At 38.1% G+C, this 15302-nt stretch overlaps 1 protein-coding gene across 4 annotated transcripts in view; it reads right to left on the bottom strand.

Moving 5' to 3' along the window:
- The window catches only part of LOC103719900, a 36480-nt gene that overhangs the window by 6946 nt on the left and 14232 nt on the right, over positions 1–15302 (bottom strand). For 3 of the 4 annotated variants that reach the window (XM_017845913.3, XM_008809385.3, XM_026809707.2), the window contains exons 12-19: positions 10325–10579; positions 9966–10106; positions 9515–9835; positions 9166–9339; positions 6822–7860; positions 6524–6714; positions 3790–3894; positions 1392–2762 (exon numbers count right to left, since the gene is read on the bottom strand). In XM_017845913.3, the coding sequence (XP_017701402.2) occupies positions 1392–2762; positions 3790–3894; positions 6524–6714; positions 6822–7860; positions 9166–9339; positions 9515–9835; positions 9966–10106; positions 10325–10579 (3597 nt within the window). The remainder of the gene's footprint in view (positions 1–1391; positions 2763–3789; positions 3895–6523; positions 6715–6821; positions 7861–9165; positions 9340–9514; positions 9836–9965; positions 10107–10324; positions 10580–15302) is intronic. The other variant, XM_017845915.3, reaches the window with a different exon arrangement.

Raw genomic sequence — 15302 nt, forward strand, 5'->3', positions numbered from 1 at the left:
CTTAGCCTCATCAATGGTATGGGAGTCCATCTAACAATGGCCGATTAAGCAATAGGTTCACCAGCACGGTAAGCTATAAATATAGCCTTCAAGTTCCAGAAACAAGGCGGAACACAAAGCATGGAAAAAATTATCAACCCTATGCTGGATGAGCACAAGAAGCTCCATAACAGCATGAGAATTAACAAATATCTTACAGTATGACCAACGTACAACAATAATGAAGATAAGTTTTTTGACAATGACGATGATTAAACTTTTGATGAACATCCATCGTAAGAGGTAACATAACAGACAGATATGAATGACCGACAAAATCAAAGAGATTCACTTTGCCACTCTTCCCTCAACAAATGATAGAAAACTCAAGGTCAAGTAGTAAAGGGGCCTATTACCCAAAATCAAATTATTGCTGGACATGTGATGCATAGGATTAATGAGTCAAAATTTCTAAAGTCAACCTTAAAGGTTAGGACAGTTCTTGATGGTTGTGCTGATGGCAATGTGATGGACAAAGTGCAGCCTAATTCAAGATGATCTCCAAGTTTAATTTCAGCCACTGGATCACTGAATTTTGTTTTGATTATTAATTATTTTTGTTTATTTTACATTTGAGGGCAGTCTAGTGAGTCAAACTCAAGGGTTGACGTTAAGAGATTGTAAACGCCTTCAAGTGCAACCATACAATCACCTAGGTCACATTTGGTCCAGCATTAAGGCTTGGAATAGGCCTTAATTTTTTGCCAAACAGGTTTAAGAAAAGGGAATAAGGGATAGTTGTTCCGGTCAAACAGCTTATTCTTGGAATAATAATTCCAAGGAGAGTTGAGAGTAAACTTATTCCCACTTTTATTCCTACACTTCGTCCATATGAGCAGAAGTACCCTGTTCTAGATCTATTCCATCCAGGAATAGAAGAGCTTCAGTCAACAAGGATCAGGAATAACTAGTCCATGAGGAGAATTCCTCTTATTCTGGAACCAAAGACAAATCTCAAGGTATAAGCCACAACAGCCTTTTTTTTGTATCTCATGCGACCCATAAGATGGATTGATCACTAAGATAAGAAAAGAGCACACACACCCTTATCCCTTTATTGAGTATCCTAGAACCTAGGTTTACATGCCTTCAGGTGCCGGCCACTTTTAAGTGAGTATTCTAGGAATTCTGGAGATAAGGGTCTTGCTTTATAGAAGAGCTTTATTAAACTGTAAAATTGCCTTTCAGAGAAGCTTAAACAGAACACAGTTTCCAATACGAGTTCAGCCTCCAGAAAGCTCACCCCCTAGCACAGTTCCAAGGAAATCCATTGACTATGCCATGAATCTGAAGATAATTCATCAATTTGTTGTATGTTCTTAAGATTTGCAGCGTGAGTTTGATGGCTGTACCTGATTAGATGGCACACTGTTTCGACAGCCAGCGCTTGTCGAAGCATTGACAAGGGAAGCAGACTTGGCATGGTTTTGCAGATGGGCAGATATCAACCATGCACCATCAGAATCATCTACACCAACAACTTGCTCACTATCAACAGCTGTTGTTGCTCTAGAGACAATTTCATCAGGCCTGCTACCTGCTGAATTCATGATACTGGCCTGAGGAGCTGGATCTTCAGTTCTGGTAGGCATGCGACCTGTCTCTCCAGGTGAAAGACTTGCCGGAATTTCCACAGATGTGTAACTTGGTTCAACAGATTCCCCTTCATTCATGTTGTTGGACAGAGAAACTACGGTTTCAAGTTCTATGGGTACACCCTCTGCCCCTCCAGTGGTATTTCTTGCAGATTTTTCAGAATACTTGGCAATCAAATCAATAGGTTCTACAGCATCTGTTGTTGTCACATCAATGAATAGATGATCTGAAGAAGGCCCAGATTGAAGCACTGTGTTTCCTGAACCATCACATACTCCACTTTGCTCGCTTACCACTGTCAATTCTTCCACCCCAAAACCAGAATCTGGCAGAGGAATGTTATCAAATGATTCTGCTAGTTTACCAGCTTTAGCTTCTTCCACCCAGTGATCCCTTATCTGCTCCTCCTTGTTCCTTGCATTTAACTGCATAACTTCAAGATTACTACGCTTGCATTTCATGTGTTCCTCAAATGCAACCATTTTTTTGGAGAATTCTTGATTTAGCAATCTTATCTTGTCATTTCTTACCGTAGAATCTGTATGTATAGTGCGGATGAGTTCCAAATCCAAATCATGAGCTTTCTTCAATTTCATTTTCTCCTCTTCCTTGTGTATGTTGAAATCTGAAATTTCGAGTTGTTGTTTCACCCTTAGATCTTCTGCCCTTCTCGAACAAATTTTATGAATCAAATCGACTCGTTTTTTCAGGAGTTCATCTTTTAACGACCCAATGTTATGCTGAAGCATTGGAGGAGTCACAAGAACCTGCTCCTGCTCCACCAATTTTTTCTGTTCAGGGCACCTACGACCATCAGGATTTTCTCTGAGTTCATCTTCTTCCATTTCCTGATGGTGAGATGCTGCTGAATTTGGAGTCATCTCATGCACAGGTTCTCTAGAAACATCTTTCCCCGATAGAGACGACTGATTCTCCACCGAATTTGGCTCATCTTCTTTCCTTAATGCACCTGATCGACGAGAAAATTTTTTCTTTACTTTTCGCAGTTTATAATAAACAGATTCAGCCAGCTCCTCATTGCACTCAAAGTTCAAATACTTTTTTGCAAGTGCAAATGATTCTTGGTGATCCACATTGTGTTTCAAAAAAGATGCAGCACACCAACACTGAAAGTTATAAAAGACATATAACAGTAGTTAGAAAATATCACTAACAACGGCAGGTTTCTAGAAAGAAAATTCCAAAGTGACATACGTAGAAAAGCTTTATTACAGAGACATGCAAAATTACCACAATATCTAATTTATGAAATACCCTGAATTTGTTGCACACAGTTTACCATCCAACAGATTTAATCAATGTTGAAATAGCATCGATTCTAAAATTTCAAGGAAATTCAGTATAAGCACTAATCCTGAATAAATTAGAGGATATATGCAGGCCTGGAAAAGACAAAAGCATAACTTGAAAAAAGAAAAGGTGTAATTCTTATGCAAGTCAAACATGGTATTTTCGTAAATGAAATGTGCATTCATTTCTTTCTTCAGCATTATGTTAACCCTGCCAAAAGGAATCGCATTAATAGCCCTGTAAATAGCGTGGATTTTATGCACCTAAAAATCTGTTTGGATCTCTGGATTTTGCCGGCTGGTAACCAGCCTTGGCGATAGACAGGCCTTAGGAAGCAAAGGCAACCCTCACCTGGATGCCAAGGTCTAACAAGTTCTCTTTCAGAAAACTTAAATATAGCCTCACTTACCACAATGAGGTAGAATTGCAATTTTAACTATTACAATTTCGCTGATGCAAAATAGAAGCAGTTGTTATAGTTTAAAAGAGCCAGTCTCTACTAATAATCCTAATACATACAGGTAATTTCAGTCGGATTCTTGTGTATATAATTTATGAGGAACTTGGCCTTCATCAAAAGAGAAACCTAATTTTCCAAAACTTCAACATGTTTTAGATATTTAAGTGCATGCAATCATATAATCCACAAATGCCATTACATTTGTTATAAATAAAACATAGAACATCTACATCAAGTAACTACTTCACTCAAAGTGCAAGGGAACATTTGAAACAGCAGAATTGAGAAACAGGCAAGACAGTATAACATTGCGAAAAAAAAATCAAAAACAAAAGAAATTCAATGTTTCGACAAACATTTAAAATATTGAAGGTTATCTTTACCAGGGATATCTTGAAGGCTTGCAATAAGGTTTCTGGTTCTTGACTAACATGATGATTATTCATAATATACTCGAGAAACATTTCAGCTGCGCTCTTGACATCGTCCTGTATGTGAAACCACGAAAAATCGAGTAAGGGATCTATCCATCATCCAACTGTGATATGCAATGAATACTTTGCCAAAAGTACTAGCAGATTTTTCTCTTTCTTTTGGAGAAATCAAATAGCAAAAAAAAAGTTTTATGCATATGAAAACCTCAAGACATAGATATCATGATTGAAAGAATATCTGAACATCATTGAACATTTAAACATGCCATTAGATGTACAAAATGTACAAAGCTGTGCATTCTACAAGTTTAATACATTTTGTGATACTACCATCCAATACATAAAGGTTATCATGTTACAAATTCAAATACATAAATTTCTAGGCACTGCTCATGCATACTAAAATTCTTAGTTCTGCATGCCTGTACTTTAATAACTCCCGACTGCCACTGTTGGTTAAGACCACCTGGCACGCTAATTATGCAACTTGAATTTGAACTCTCCTTGCTTTTATGCTCTTTATTGAGGAAATCTTTCTTCATGATTCTATCTGTGAATGACCATACACAACCTTTGGCCTTCCACATGCTTCCAACCAAGGAATGTTGAACCGCGGCCCATATCGGCCGGTTCAGCCCACACCGAACTGGTCCGATTTCTGACTGGTCCGGTTCAGCGTTAAAAAACGGTACCGGCCCGTAACGGCATGAACTAGCCCATACTGGCCGACACCGGATCCAATTTTTTTTTGGGCTTTGGATGCATGAACTAGGCCGGACCAGTGGTACCGGTTTGGAACCGAACCGGTACTAATTCAGCGATCCTTGCTTCCAAGTTCCGAACTGGTACTGATTCGGCAATCCTTGCTTCCAAGTTCCACCAGTGTTTATTTATCACCTTCATGGTGCTGTGCCCTTTGTGGCACCATCTTCAAACTCTATCTTGTCCGCCCAGTTTTAGCGTTTAGCCAACTCATCCTTGAAGTAAGGTACATCATGGGCTATCATGATCATATGCCCTTTATCTGATAACGCGTCCACCATGGCTCGACAAAGCATCATTCTCTTCATTCCATATGATCTTGGGCCCTTCACTACTCCGTAGATATTAATGTTGCCCCATCATAGCAACAGAAAACTTTGTAGCAAATATGAAAACCTCACCTGCCCAATCTTTGTGCCCCTTTCTGATCACTCTATGTTACCTATATAATACTAGTGCTTAAAATGTGTGATGCACATAACACCATGAATGAAATGCTTCAAGCTTATCATTTCGAACATTTTTTTATTATTTATGTTAACTTTATATATATGCTACCACTTTTAGCTGGTAAACTTGTTTCTCTCTTTAAGATGATGGCATTTGTAATAAAATTACAGCTGGTTGGATGAAGTGGAGAGGTGCTTCTAGGGTATTTTATGTGATAAATGCATATCCTAGTGACTCAAAGGAAAATTATATAGAATGATATAGGGCCTAAAATTAGATGGGTAGAATGTCGGGTAATAAAAATAAATTGAACGCGGCAGAAATAAGAATGTTAATATGGATAGTGGTAAAACTAGGAAGAACAAACTAAGAAATTAGTATTTAGAATTTTAGAGGAGCTACAAGAGTTGCAACAATTATAGATAAAGTGGTCGAGAAGTAATCAAGATGGTCAGGGCATGCATAGTGAAGATTTCGGGGCCTAGAGTAAGGAGGGTGATTTAATTTGTGTTTAAGGATGTAGAAGAAAGGGGGAAAGACCTACAAACTAATGGATGGAAATTGTGAGAAAGGATGAAGAAAAGCTTAAACAACATATAAGCCTCTAACGCAGCCCTTAATAGGAATACTTCCCAAACATGGATCCATAAAGCTGACTCGAATAGATGAAATCAGGCTGGTTGGTTAAGTATTAATACTATAGAAACGAAAGGAGAATGAGAAGCTTAAAACAAAACTTTTGAAATGTCTGATATGGAACTCTCTCACTCATCAAACCATCATCATTAAACAAATAACTACTAGTAGGTAAATACAATGGAAACTTTCCTTGGAGAATGACTCCAATCACTATTTTGGCAATTAATTCAAAGTATAATACAAAACCTTAAACACAAAATAAAGCATGCAACTGAGAATGTAAATTATATATTAATAAAACTTACATAAATAACTGAGCAAATGTAACGGAATGAGCTTCAGTGTACAGAATGCAAAGCATTTGCACATCAGAATGCAAGAAAACAACAAAGGGTAATGTTGTGAATGCATCCACGACAAATTATATAAATTTTTACATTTCAAGTGGCAACATTCATGATGTGGAAATATGTCGCATCAATTCACACAGAAAAGCAGACAAGCTCCTATATAACTGAAATCAACATTATGAACCTTAAGTAAAGAGAAAATTTGGATGGAACATCTTTTAATAAATGTTGGGTTAGGATACAGAGTAACAATTGACTGATACATTTGACACCTACAGTTGTTAAGTGGGAAATAATATATCCATTATTATCAAAAGTATCTTCGAAGTAAATGCTGCATCTACAGTTTTATTGCTTGTGCATCCTTAATTTGTACTCTTAATTCTACCAGAATCACATAATGCCAAAAGAAAACCAATTTAACCATACAAAGTCAAAGCAAACAAAGCAAATGAACATGATGTAAACCATAAGATGCATACCGAAAGTCTCAGAGTTTCGCATAGTTTTGATATCTCTGGCTTCAATTGGACATGAAGGCTCCTCTGCGCAGTCATCAATTTTTCCCTCCCTTCAGGTCTATGTACTCCTGAATCATCAAGAGACATGGGAGATACACTTTGATTATGGACCGTGTGTTGTGTCACAACATTACTTCGACCTCCAGATAATTCTGTAAATTAAACAGCATTCAGCCTTACAATAACTAAAAGAAACTAAAAATTTCACAAATCAGACAGAAAAATTGCAGAATCCAATATCTTACTCCCTCAGCAATACCTGGTTCCTTTGTTATTGTGCTTGGAACAAGTGGCTCTTTCCATGGAGAATTAAGGGATGGATAATTGGAGCCACATTGAGTCGAGTTTGCAGGCAGTACAAAATCCTTGCCCTCAGCTGCTTCTTTTCTTTTATCTTGAAGCCAACTTTGAAAAGAAGTTGGATCAACAATGCTGCAAGCTACTTTCCTACGCTTTTTCTTTACCTCATCATTTACTGCTTCTGGTGTCTTTAGAGAATCATCAGGATGTTGAACCTTTCTGCGGCTCCTCTGAGATGGCTCAGATACATATCGCCACTGAGGATATCTTCCATCCAATAAATGCGACCAGAAGCTAGGTGGATCTTTATCCAATGAGGAGATTCCATCCTTCTCACCAACTAACATAATATTCCTTGAATAAGATGCTCCACTCTGCCGTGCTTTTATCAAAATTGAGCAGTTGCTAGGATCACGAGCTCCAGCCTTTCTGTACAATTTTGTTAACAGTTCGACCACTACATTATCCAAGAGTAAATTGTCAGTGGAATTTTCAGAAAAATTGTTCTGCTCCCCCTGCTGGTGTAACTCATCAAGTTTACTGAAGAGGTATGAGGCGCCCCAGCTGAGAAGTGAATGGCTAACACTTGGGCTTATGCTTTGTATATTGCTCTCAAGAATCATATCTTGCTTTGCAAATATTAAGACTTTTTCCTCAATTGTACAGGATGAATATAGACGAAACACTGTTACCTGTTCAAACTGTGATTCAAGGCTTATTTTCTGAAGAGATCTTAGGTCATTCAATGGATTCCAATCACTATTATAAATAATAATAGCATCGACTGATGAAAGTTTGATACTTGGGAGACATGCACGATTTTCAATTAAAAACACAAATCTCCCTTTCAACTTATCATTAAACATATTCAATGCAGCCAATTTTTTTGACAGAACCAATCCACTGTCAACACGTTCATACGAATCAGCACCAAATCTCTGACGAAGAAAATCATCCAAAATATCGCCAATAGAATTCCTTCCAGCCCCACCAATAGACTGTCACATTTAAACGATGTAAATCAGTACACAGATGCCTAGTCTAGAACTAATCAAACATGTGATGTGAGTTTGAAAAATTCAGTAGAATCTATCAAAATATGTTGACTATAACCATTCCACTACATAATGTAGCATGTTAACCAGACTTGATGGTTTATTATATGGACCAACAAAATATATTAGATTGCTTTATGTATTATGCAATTTTTATAGTATCTGGTGTATAAAACATTTCAGGCAAATAAAATATACCACGCTAAATCCTGTTGTTAGACAAATTTGCAGAGATGAGAATGTACTTCAGATGGATGTAGAGTAAAATTTAGGAATAAGTAAATTTGGGAGCTAATGGCTACAAAGATTGAGGATGAAGTGGTGGACTATCTCAAACACAACAACCATGTGCAACAAAATTAGCAGATATTGCATATCTCAAACACAACAACCATGTGCAACAAAATTAGCAGATATTGCACAATGAAGAACTCAAATAAATATCGAAGAGTCCATATTCACAATGAAAGACCTAAAGATAAGATATACAAGAGATCAGGAAAGATTTGGAAAATCTGTGTCAGCAGACATCCATTCCCACTAATAGACACCTTGAAACAAACACCTTTGAATGACAAATAATATCATTTTAAAGAGATATATGTACGCATAAAAGGAAAATAATTACTGGAGGATCTATCTCATGTACAATATAAGTCAGTAAAACACTTCTGAAACCAGAAACTAATCATGACAGAGCATTGAAAATACCGCTTCAGAGTTGTCTTCACCTAAGTTCTTCCAGAAAAAAAATAAAGCTTGGCATCTTAAATTGAAATGAAATTAATGAATAATAGAATCTGATTATGAATTACAATCATAAGCAGTATCTGAGAGATTTTATTAAAGACTGTTTGCAACCTTCAGACCCACATGCTCTGAACAACCAATTTACCACCATCTTCATTAACATATAAAATGGCAGTTGCTATCCTTTTAAATGAATTAAATAGTATGGTTTGAATCATAAATTCTAAGACACAGGTAATGATGCACAGCAAAAAGTAATACCAAATCAATCAGACCTCTCATCCTTATCTCTAATAAAACCAGATTAACATAGAACAGTGTGGCTTTTCCTGAGAGGTCATCAATGATGGGGTAACACAACAATGACAGCAGTGATTGAAGAATTATATGATGAAATTTATTCTACGCATGTTAATCTGCATAGCTTTTGACCAAAATGAAAGGATGCACAAGCTCCACAGAGAACAGCCATGTTTAAAAAGAATTCAAATTGCAAACCTGGAAAAGTATCAGCACTCTTAACCCTCGATTCTTTATCGCTTTGAGAATCTTATCAAGTAGCAGTAATTTTCCACTTGCATTGACTCCAACATCCAAAATATTGACCGCTGGAATATCTTTGGTTAGTGAAGTTTGCAACAATTTGTCAACTAGGTAAGGATGATCGCAGCACTGCCAGAAAATAAGAAATTAATGATAACAGAAAAACTATCAGCAATATACATAGGTAGATATCTGTAAATGGGTGAGAAATATAGTACTATATGGTCTCACATGCTGCCAAGTGCCAACTATTGTTTATCAGATATTTTGGTTATAGTACAATCATAAAGTGATAAGAGTCTACCTTCCGAGAAGATATAAGAACGTCGCGAAGAGCTCCAACATGATCAACTTTTGAACATGAACGAAGAGCGATGGAGTTTGAAATTAATGTGAAACAATATTGTTCAAGTTGCACATTTGAAAACTGAACAGGAACCCAGTATTCTATAAACTTTGAGGAGTCTGGTTTGCGCTCATATGCAAGATAACGTGTTAATCTCTCTTTTAATATAGCAAGTGTGCCAGCATGATCATTATGATCAAACTTCAAATTACTGATACAATTCTCTTTTCCTCCTGAATCAAGGAATGAGAGCAGGTTGAGGTATTCAGCAAGGTTATCCTGAAAAGTTCCAAAAGTCAACAAGGCATGATTCAATTAAAAGAACAAAATTCTAAAACATATACATTAAATATATATAGACATGCGCACACCCACAGACCCACACATACATATGCGCCTGCCTGCATACCTTCAATGGTGCACTTAAAAGGAGAAGCTTGAAATCAGTGGAAAGATTCTTAAGTTGTTCAAAGTGTTTGAATATTCTTGAGTTTTGACTCTCATCAACTATAATTGCCTCCCAGCCGATGCATTCTAAATTTTCAAAGTCCTGGATACCAATAGAACATAACCAAGAGGTCAACACCATCAAATACAGGAACCCTACAAGTAAGACAGCAGAGCTTTATGAAAAATCTGGAAGCATTTAAAAAGCAGGTTGCACATACAAATAGAGCAGTAACTTGTGACATAGAGCAACACTGAAAACATTAAAATGTCAAAAACTGCTTGCAAATACTATGCAAAAGCAACTAGGAACGAAGATACCTCAACAATTGCATCAGGATGTGATAAAAGCACTTGAAACATTATGCAGCCGCCTTCTTCATAAAATTCAAGAGTTCGAATCATCTTACGAACAGGTTTACTCCCATTGTAAACAACAACATTAATAGAGGGTGCTACGCGATTGAACTTAGTTTCCCACAAGGAAAGAGATGTGATTGTTGAGATGATGAGAAAAGGGCGACATGAATGAGATAGTAAGGCTATTATAAATAATATGGATTTAACAACTCGCTCCTGCAAATTTAGAAGCCATACAGTAAGATGCAATAGAATTGTCGAGCATGTAAAAAAAGCAGAGTATTCACGAAAGCACAACACTACCTTATGCATTATATATGTAGCAACAAAAAAAAAAAACTTGACCATAGATAGGATCACAGATACATATTTAAGTATGGAACTTTGCAGAAATGATAATTCTCCAAAATGTTTTGTTTGTTTATACTCCTTCAATTGCACAAAAGAATGAAGAAATATTTGAGGATTTCTAAACTAGAGATAGCATAGGTGACTGTGGGATGCATCTCTGATGTTATTCAATCTTCAAGGACATCAACATTTATGATTAAGCGATTAACATGAAGCAGATTTAAGAATAAATGAGCAAAAAATAGTAAATCCAATATTGGATAATAATATGTAAACAAGGAAGGCAAAGACGAGGAATGAACATAGAGAAGCATTGGAACTGCACCAGGTAAAAAACCAAATTAAAAGCTACAATACGAAAGTCTGATGAAGATTTCAAGTGGAAGAAAAAGTAGAGGGACTTGTTTGTTTCTCTGAGAAAGGAGATAGTTGTGAGAGAACTATAATAGATAAGAAAGTAGAAGATTGGTGAACAAGGTTACACAAACCATGCCGAATCGGCCAACTCATAATAGGCCGGCTGCCTAACCTAAACCATACAATCAGTCCCTACGCCCCATTGCTGGAAAGGCTCGGCTTCAAAACTGTACGTGGAGCTTCCGCCTCATACAAATCCCCTAAGGATAGGGGTACGCCCAAGCCAGGCTCGTGCAGTTAGGGTTGTTGTACACGACCTTAGTTGAGCATTCAATTTGAGACCGCGATTGCAAGTTCGCCAGAGGATAGGGTCTTGCGAGCAACATTGCACAAACAAAGCCCACCTACCCTGAAGCCCTATTCTATAAATATTAAGCTGACCACGTTATGGATAACCGTAGAACGAGCAATGAATCCCTAGAAAACAAACCTAGGGGTGGGGTATTTTCGGAAAGTAACTCGCTTATTCAGAAACATCATGGCACATACATTAAGGGAGCCATCGAAAAGTGCCAACACTAGAAATGGGGACTATTCGAGCTAATTTCTTCTTCACAAAATTCAAGAGTTTGAATCATCTTACGAACAACTTTACTCCCATTGTAAACAACAACATTAATAGAGGGTGCTAAGCAATTGAACTTTGTTTCCCACAAAGAAAGAGATGTGATTGTTGAGATGATGAGAAAGGGGCAACATGAATGAGATAGTAAGGCTATTATAAATAATATGGATTTAACAACTCGCTCCCGCAAATTTAGAAGCCATATAGTAAGATGCAATAGAATTGTCTAGCATGTAAAAAAGCAGAGTATTCACGAAAGCACAGCACTACCTTATGCATTATATATGTAGCTACAAAAAAAAAACCTTGACCATAGATAGGATCACAAATACATATTTAAGTATAGAACTTTGCAGAAAGGATAATTCTCCAAAATGTTTCGTTTGTTTATGCTCCTTCAATTGCACAAAAGAATGAAGAAATATTTGAGGATTTCTAAAATAGAGATAGCATAGGTGACTATGTGGGATGCATCTCTAATGTTATTCAATCTTCAATGACATCAACATTTATGATTAAGCGATTAACATGAAGCAGATTTAAAAATAAATGAGCAAAAAATATGTAAATCCAATATTGGATAATAATATGTAAACAAGGGGAGCAAAGATGAGGAATGAACATAGAGAAGCATTGGAACTGCGCCAGGTAAAAAACCAAATTACAAGCTACAATACGGAAGTTTGATGAAGATTTTAAGTGGAAGAAAAAGTAGAGGGACTTGTTTGTTTCTCTGAGAAAGGAGATAGTTGTGAGAGAACTTTAATAGATAAGAAAGCAGAAGATTGGTGACCAAGGTTACACAAACCATGCAGAATCGGCTAGCTCATAATAGGCCGACTGCCTAACCTAAACCATACAATATCAATCCCTAGGCCCCATTGCTGGAAAGGCTCGGCTTCAAAACCGTACATGGAGCTTCCACCTCATACGGCTCCTCTAGGGATAGGGGTAGGCCCAGGCCAGTCTCGTGCGGTTAGGGTTGTTGTACATGACCTTAGTTGAGCATTCAATTTGAGACGGCGATTGCAAGTTCGGCAGAGGATAGGGTCTTGCGAGCAACATTGCATAAACAAAGCCCTCCTACCCCAAAGCCCTATTCTATAAATATTAAGCTGAACACGTTATGGATAACCGTAGAACGAGCAATGAATCCCTAGAAAACAAACCTAGGGGTGGGGCATTTTCCGGAAGTAGCTCGCTTATTCAGAAACTTCCTAGCACATACATCAAGGGAGCCATCGAAAAGTGCCTAAAACACTAGAAATGGGGACTACTTGAGCTAATGATAGAAGCAAGAACACTTTTCGGCCAAGTCCTATTAATTAATCATAACGATCTCGTGGAAATGCTGCACGGACCCATATATATAGGAACGGAAAAAGAATTACCTTGATACTAAACCGAATCGAGCTCGGGATCTTTTTGGAAATGAGAAGATCTACGATAGGCAGCCAACCACCAGAGGAGAGCAATGTGCATGGACCGAGTAGGGATGCAGCTCCGTGGACCACTCATCAAGCCTGATAAGTGGTGGTATTACGGCACCCCTTGTAAGCAACTCGGCTATCCCGTACGCCTCCGACACACACAACAACCAAACCACTTTACTTCTTCAATCTATTTGTTTGGATACACGGAAAATGAGACCTTATCTCCCCCCTTTCTTTTTTGAATTAGAAAGAACGGTACAGGGGCACGAAAGACAAAGCAACGGATCAAGGGACTTTATGATCAAAGAAAAGGAAGGGGCACGGTTGATGTGTCATTTGGTCGGTGGGAAACCAATTCACATCAGAAATCGCCAACATGAACACAAAAGAAATTGTTGAATTTCATATAGAAACAAAATGAACCACTTCTATTCTCGAAGTTGAGGAATATGAAGAATTGCTTTTTGGTCCCTTTCATCTAGTGATTAGGACATCGTCATTTCATGTCAAAGACATGGGTTCAATTCCCGTAAGGAATAGGTACTTATTCCTAGCCGGCAGTATCACTGCTGAGTGATCACTCGCTATCTGGCTTAAAAAGGTGGTCCAAAAGCTTCCTCTCACCCAGCAAGCAAGACAAGATGAGATCACCACTTCTAAGTAATGGACTTCCTTGAATTCTTCCTTAGCCTTAGATGTCCATCCCATCATAAATTCTTGAACCTCCAACAGAAAGAATTTCAATGCATGTATTCTCTCTCCTCCCCATTTTTTTTCTTTATTTCACCATCTCCTTAATGAGAGTAGATTGATGGAGATGATTTTTGTACCGGTCAATCTTTATATCCTCTTTTTCTGGCATAGTTTTGTTGGATCAAAGAACGGCATGCGATCCATCCTTTCGAAGCACACCAAACTGCACCAATTGGTTACCAACACGTTAAACTGGTAGGTTCGAAATATAAAGGCCCTCCCACATTGGAACCCTAATCCCATTTCTTGGGTCTCTTTGAAGCCCTAATCCCTGGAGCCCTCCATCCCCATTGAGTCGATGACGACGACCCCGACCAGATAAGTCTCTCTCTCTCTCTCTCGGTCCCCATCATCGGATCCAAAGCTCTCGAAGCTCCCCCGTGATAGATCAAAGCAGTTCGGCCTCTCTCGCTCATCCTATCTCTCTCCCTCTCTCTCGATCCCCGTCGCAGGAGCCGGAGCTCTGGAAGCAGTTTGGCCTCTCTTTATCTCCCCCCTCCCTCTGTCCCTCCCTCTCTCTCTCTCTCTTCCTCCCTCCTGCCCTCCCTCTTCCTACTTCGATAAGCTCCAACACAATATGATATAGACCGGTACCAAAACGAACCACTCATTGGCCGATACAAGCCTTGGTACCAGTTTGGTGAACCTTGTTGGTCAAGCAAGGATCCGTAATGTCAATCCCAAATAGTTGAGCTAGGCCATACGATAAGGTCATGGTCAAGGTTATGAGCTATGAAACTATGATGAGAGTGAAACATCCGTATGTTCAAACTAGTAGAGAGTATATCTAATAATTCAGAAGAATTGGAGAGCAAGGTTCGTCGTCTTGATAGCGGATCCCATACCAATGCCACACTAGTACTGTGTCGGTACGGTACGATATAGAATCTTTTTCGACATAACAAATGTCGGTGCACCTCCTGTACCGAACCGGTATTGTACAATACATCTCGTACCACCCAGTTCAGGCCGGTAGGTGAACCATGCCAAAGAGGATAACTATATAGACAGTCCTAATGAAGCAAGGAACACAGATCGTATAGATGGACATGGCAAGACATGGTAAGAAGTTAACAAAAAAAAAAAATCCAATATTATGAGCCTTAGCCTCAAAACAATAGTTAAGCAAGATGTAAGATCAATAAGTTAAAAACAAATTGATAGGATAAGTTTGTTGTTTATGCTAATAATTTACACTTTACTAAAAACATGATGCTTAGGCAAACAAAATTCTTTAGTTTTCATGACTTCAATTCTTGGCACATATCATAACCACAAGGTAAATATATGTTTGGCATGCTCACTTGCAAGGGTGGGTGAGCTCAAGGCTGCACTAGTAGTGAATCCAACCCACTGGAAAAAAAAGGTATGGCATCAAAAAAGAATACTACTTATTTAAATACAGTCAAGTGATCAAAAT

The sequence above is a fragment of the Phoenix dactylifera genome, chromosome 18, assembly GCF_009389715.1.
Source record: "Phoenix dactylifera cultivar Barhee BC4 chromosome 18, palm_55x_up_171113_PBpolish2nd_filt_p, whole genome shotgun sequence".
NCBI classification, from domain to species: domain Eukaryota; kingdom Viridiplantae; phylum Streptophyta; class Magnoliopsida; order Arecales; family Arecaceae; genus Phoenix; species Phoenix dactylifera.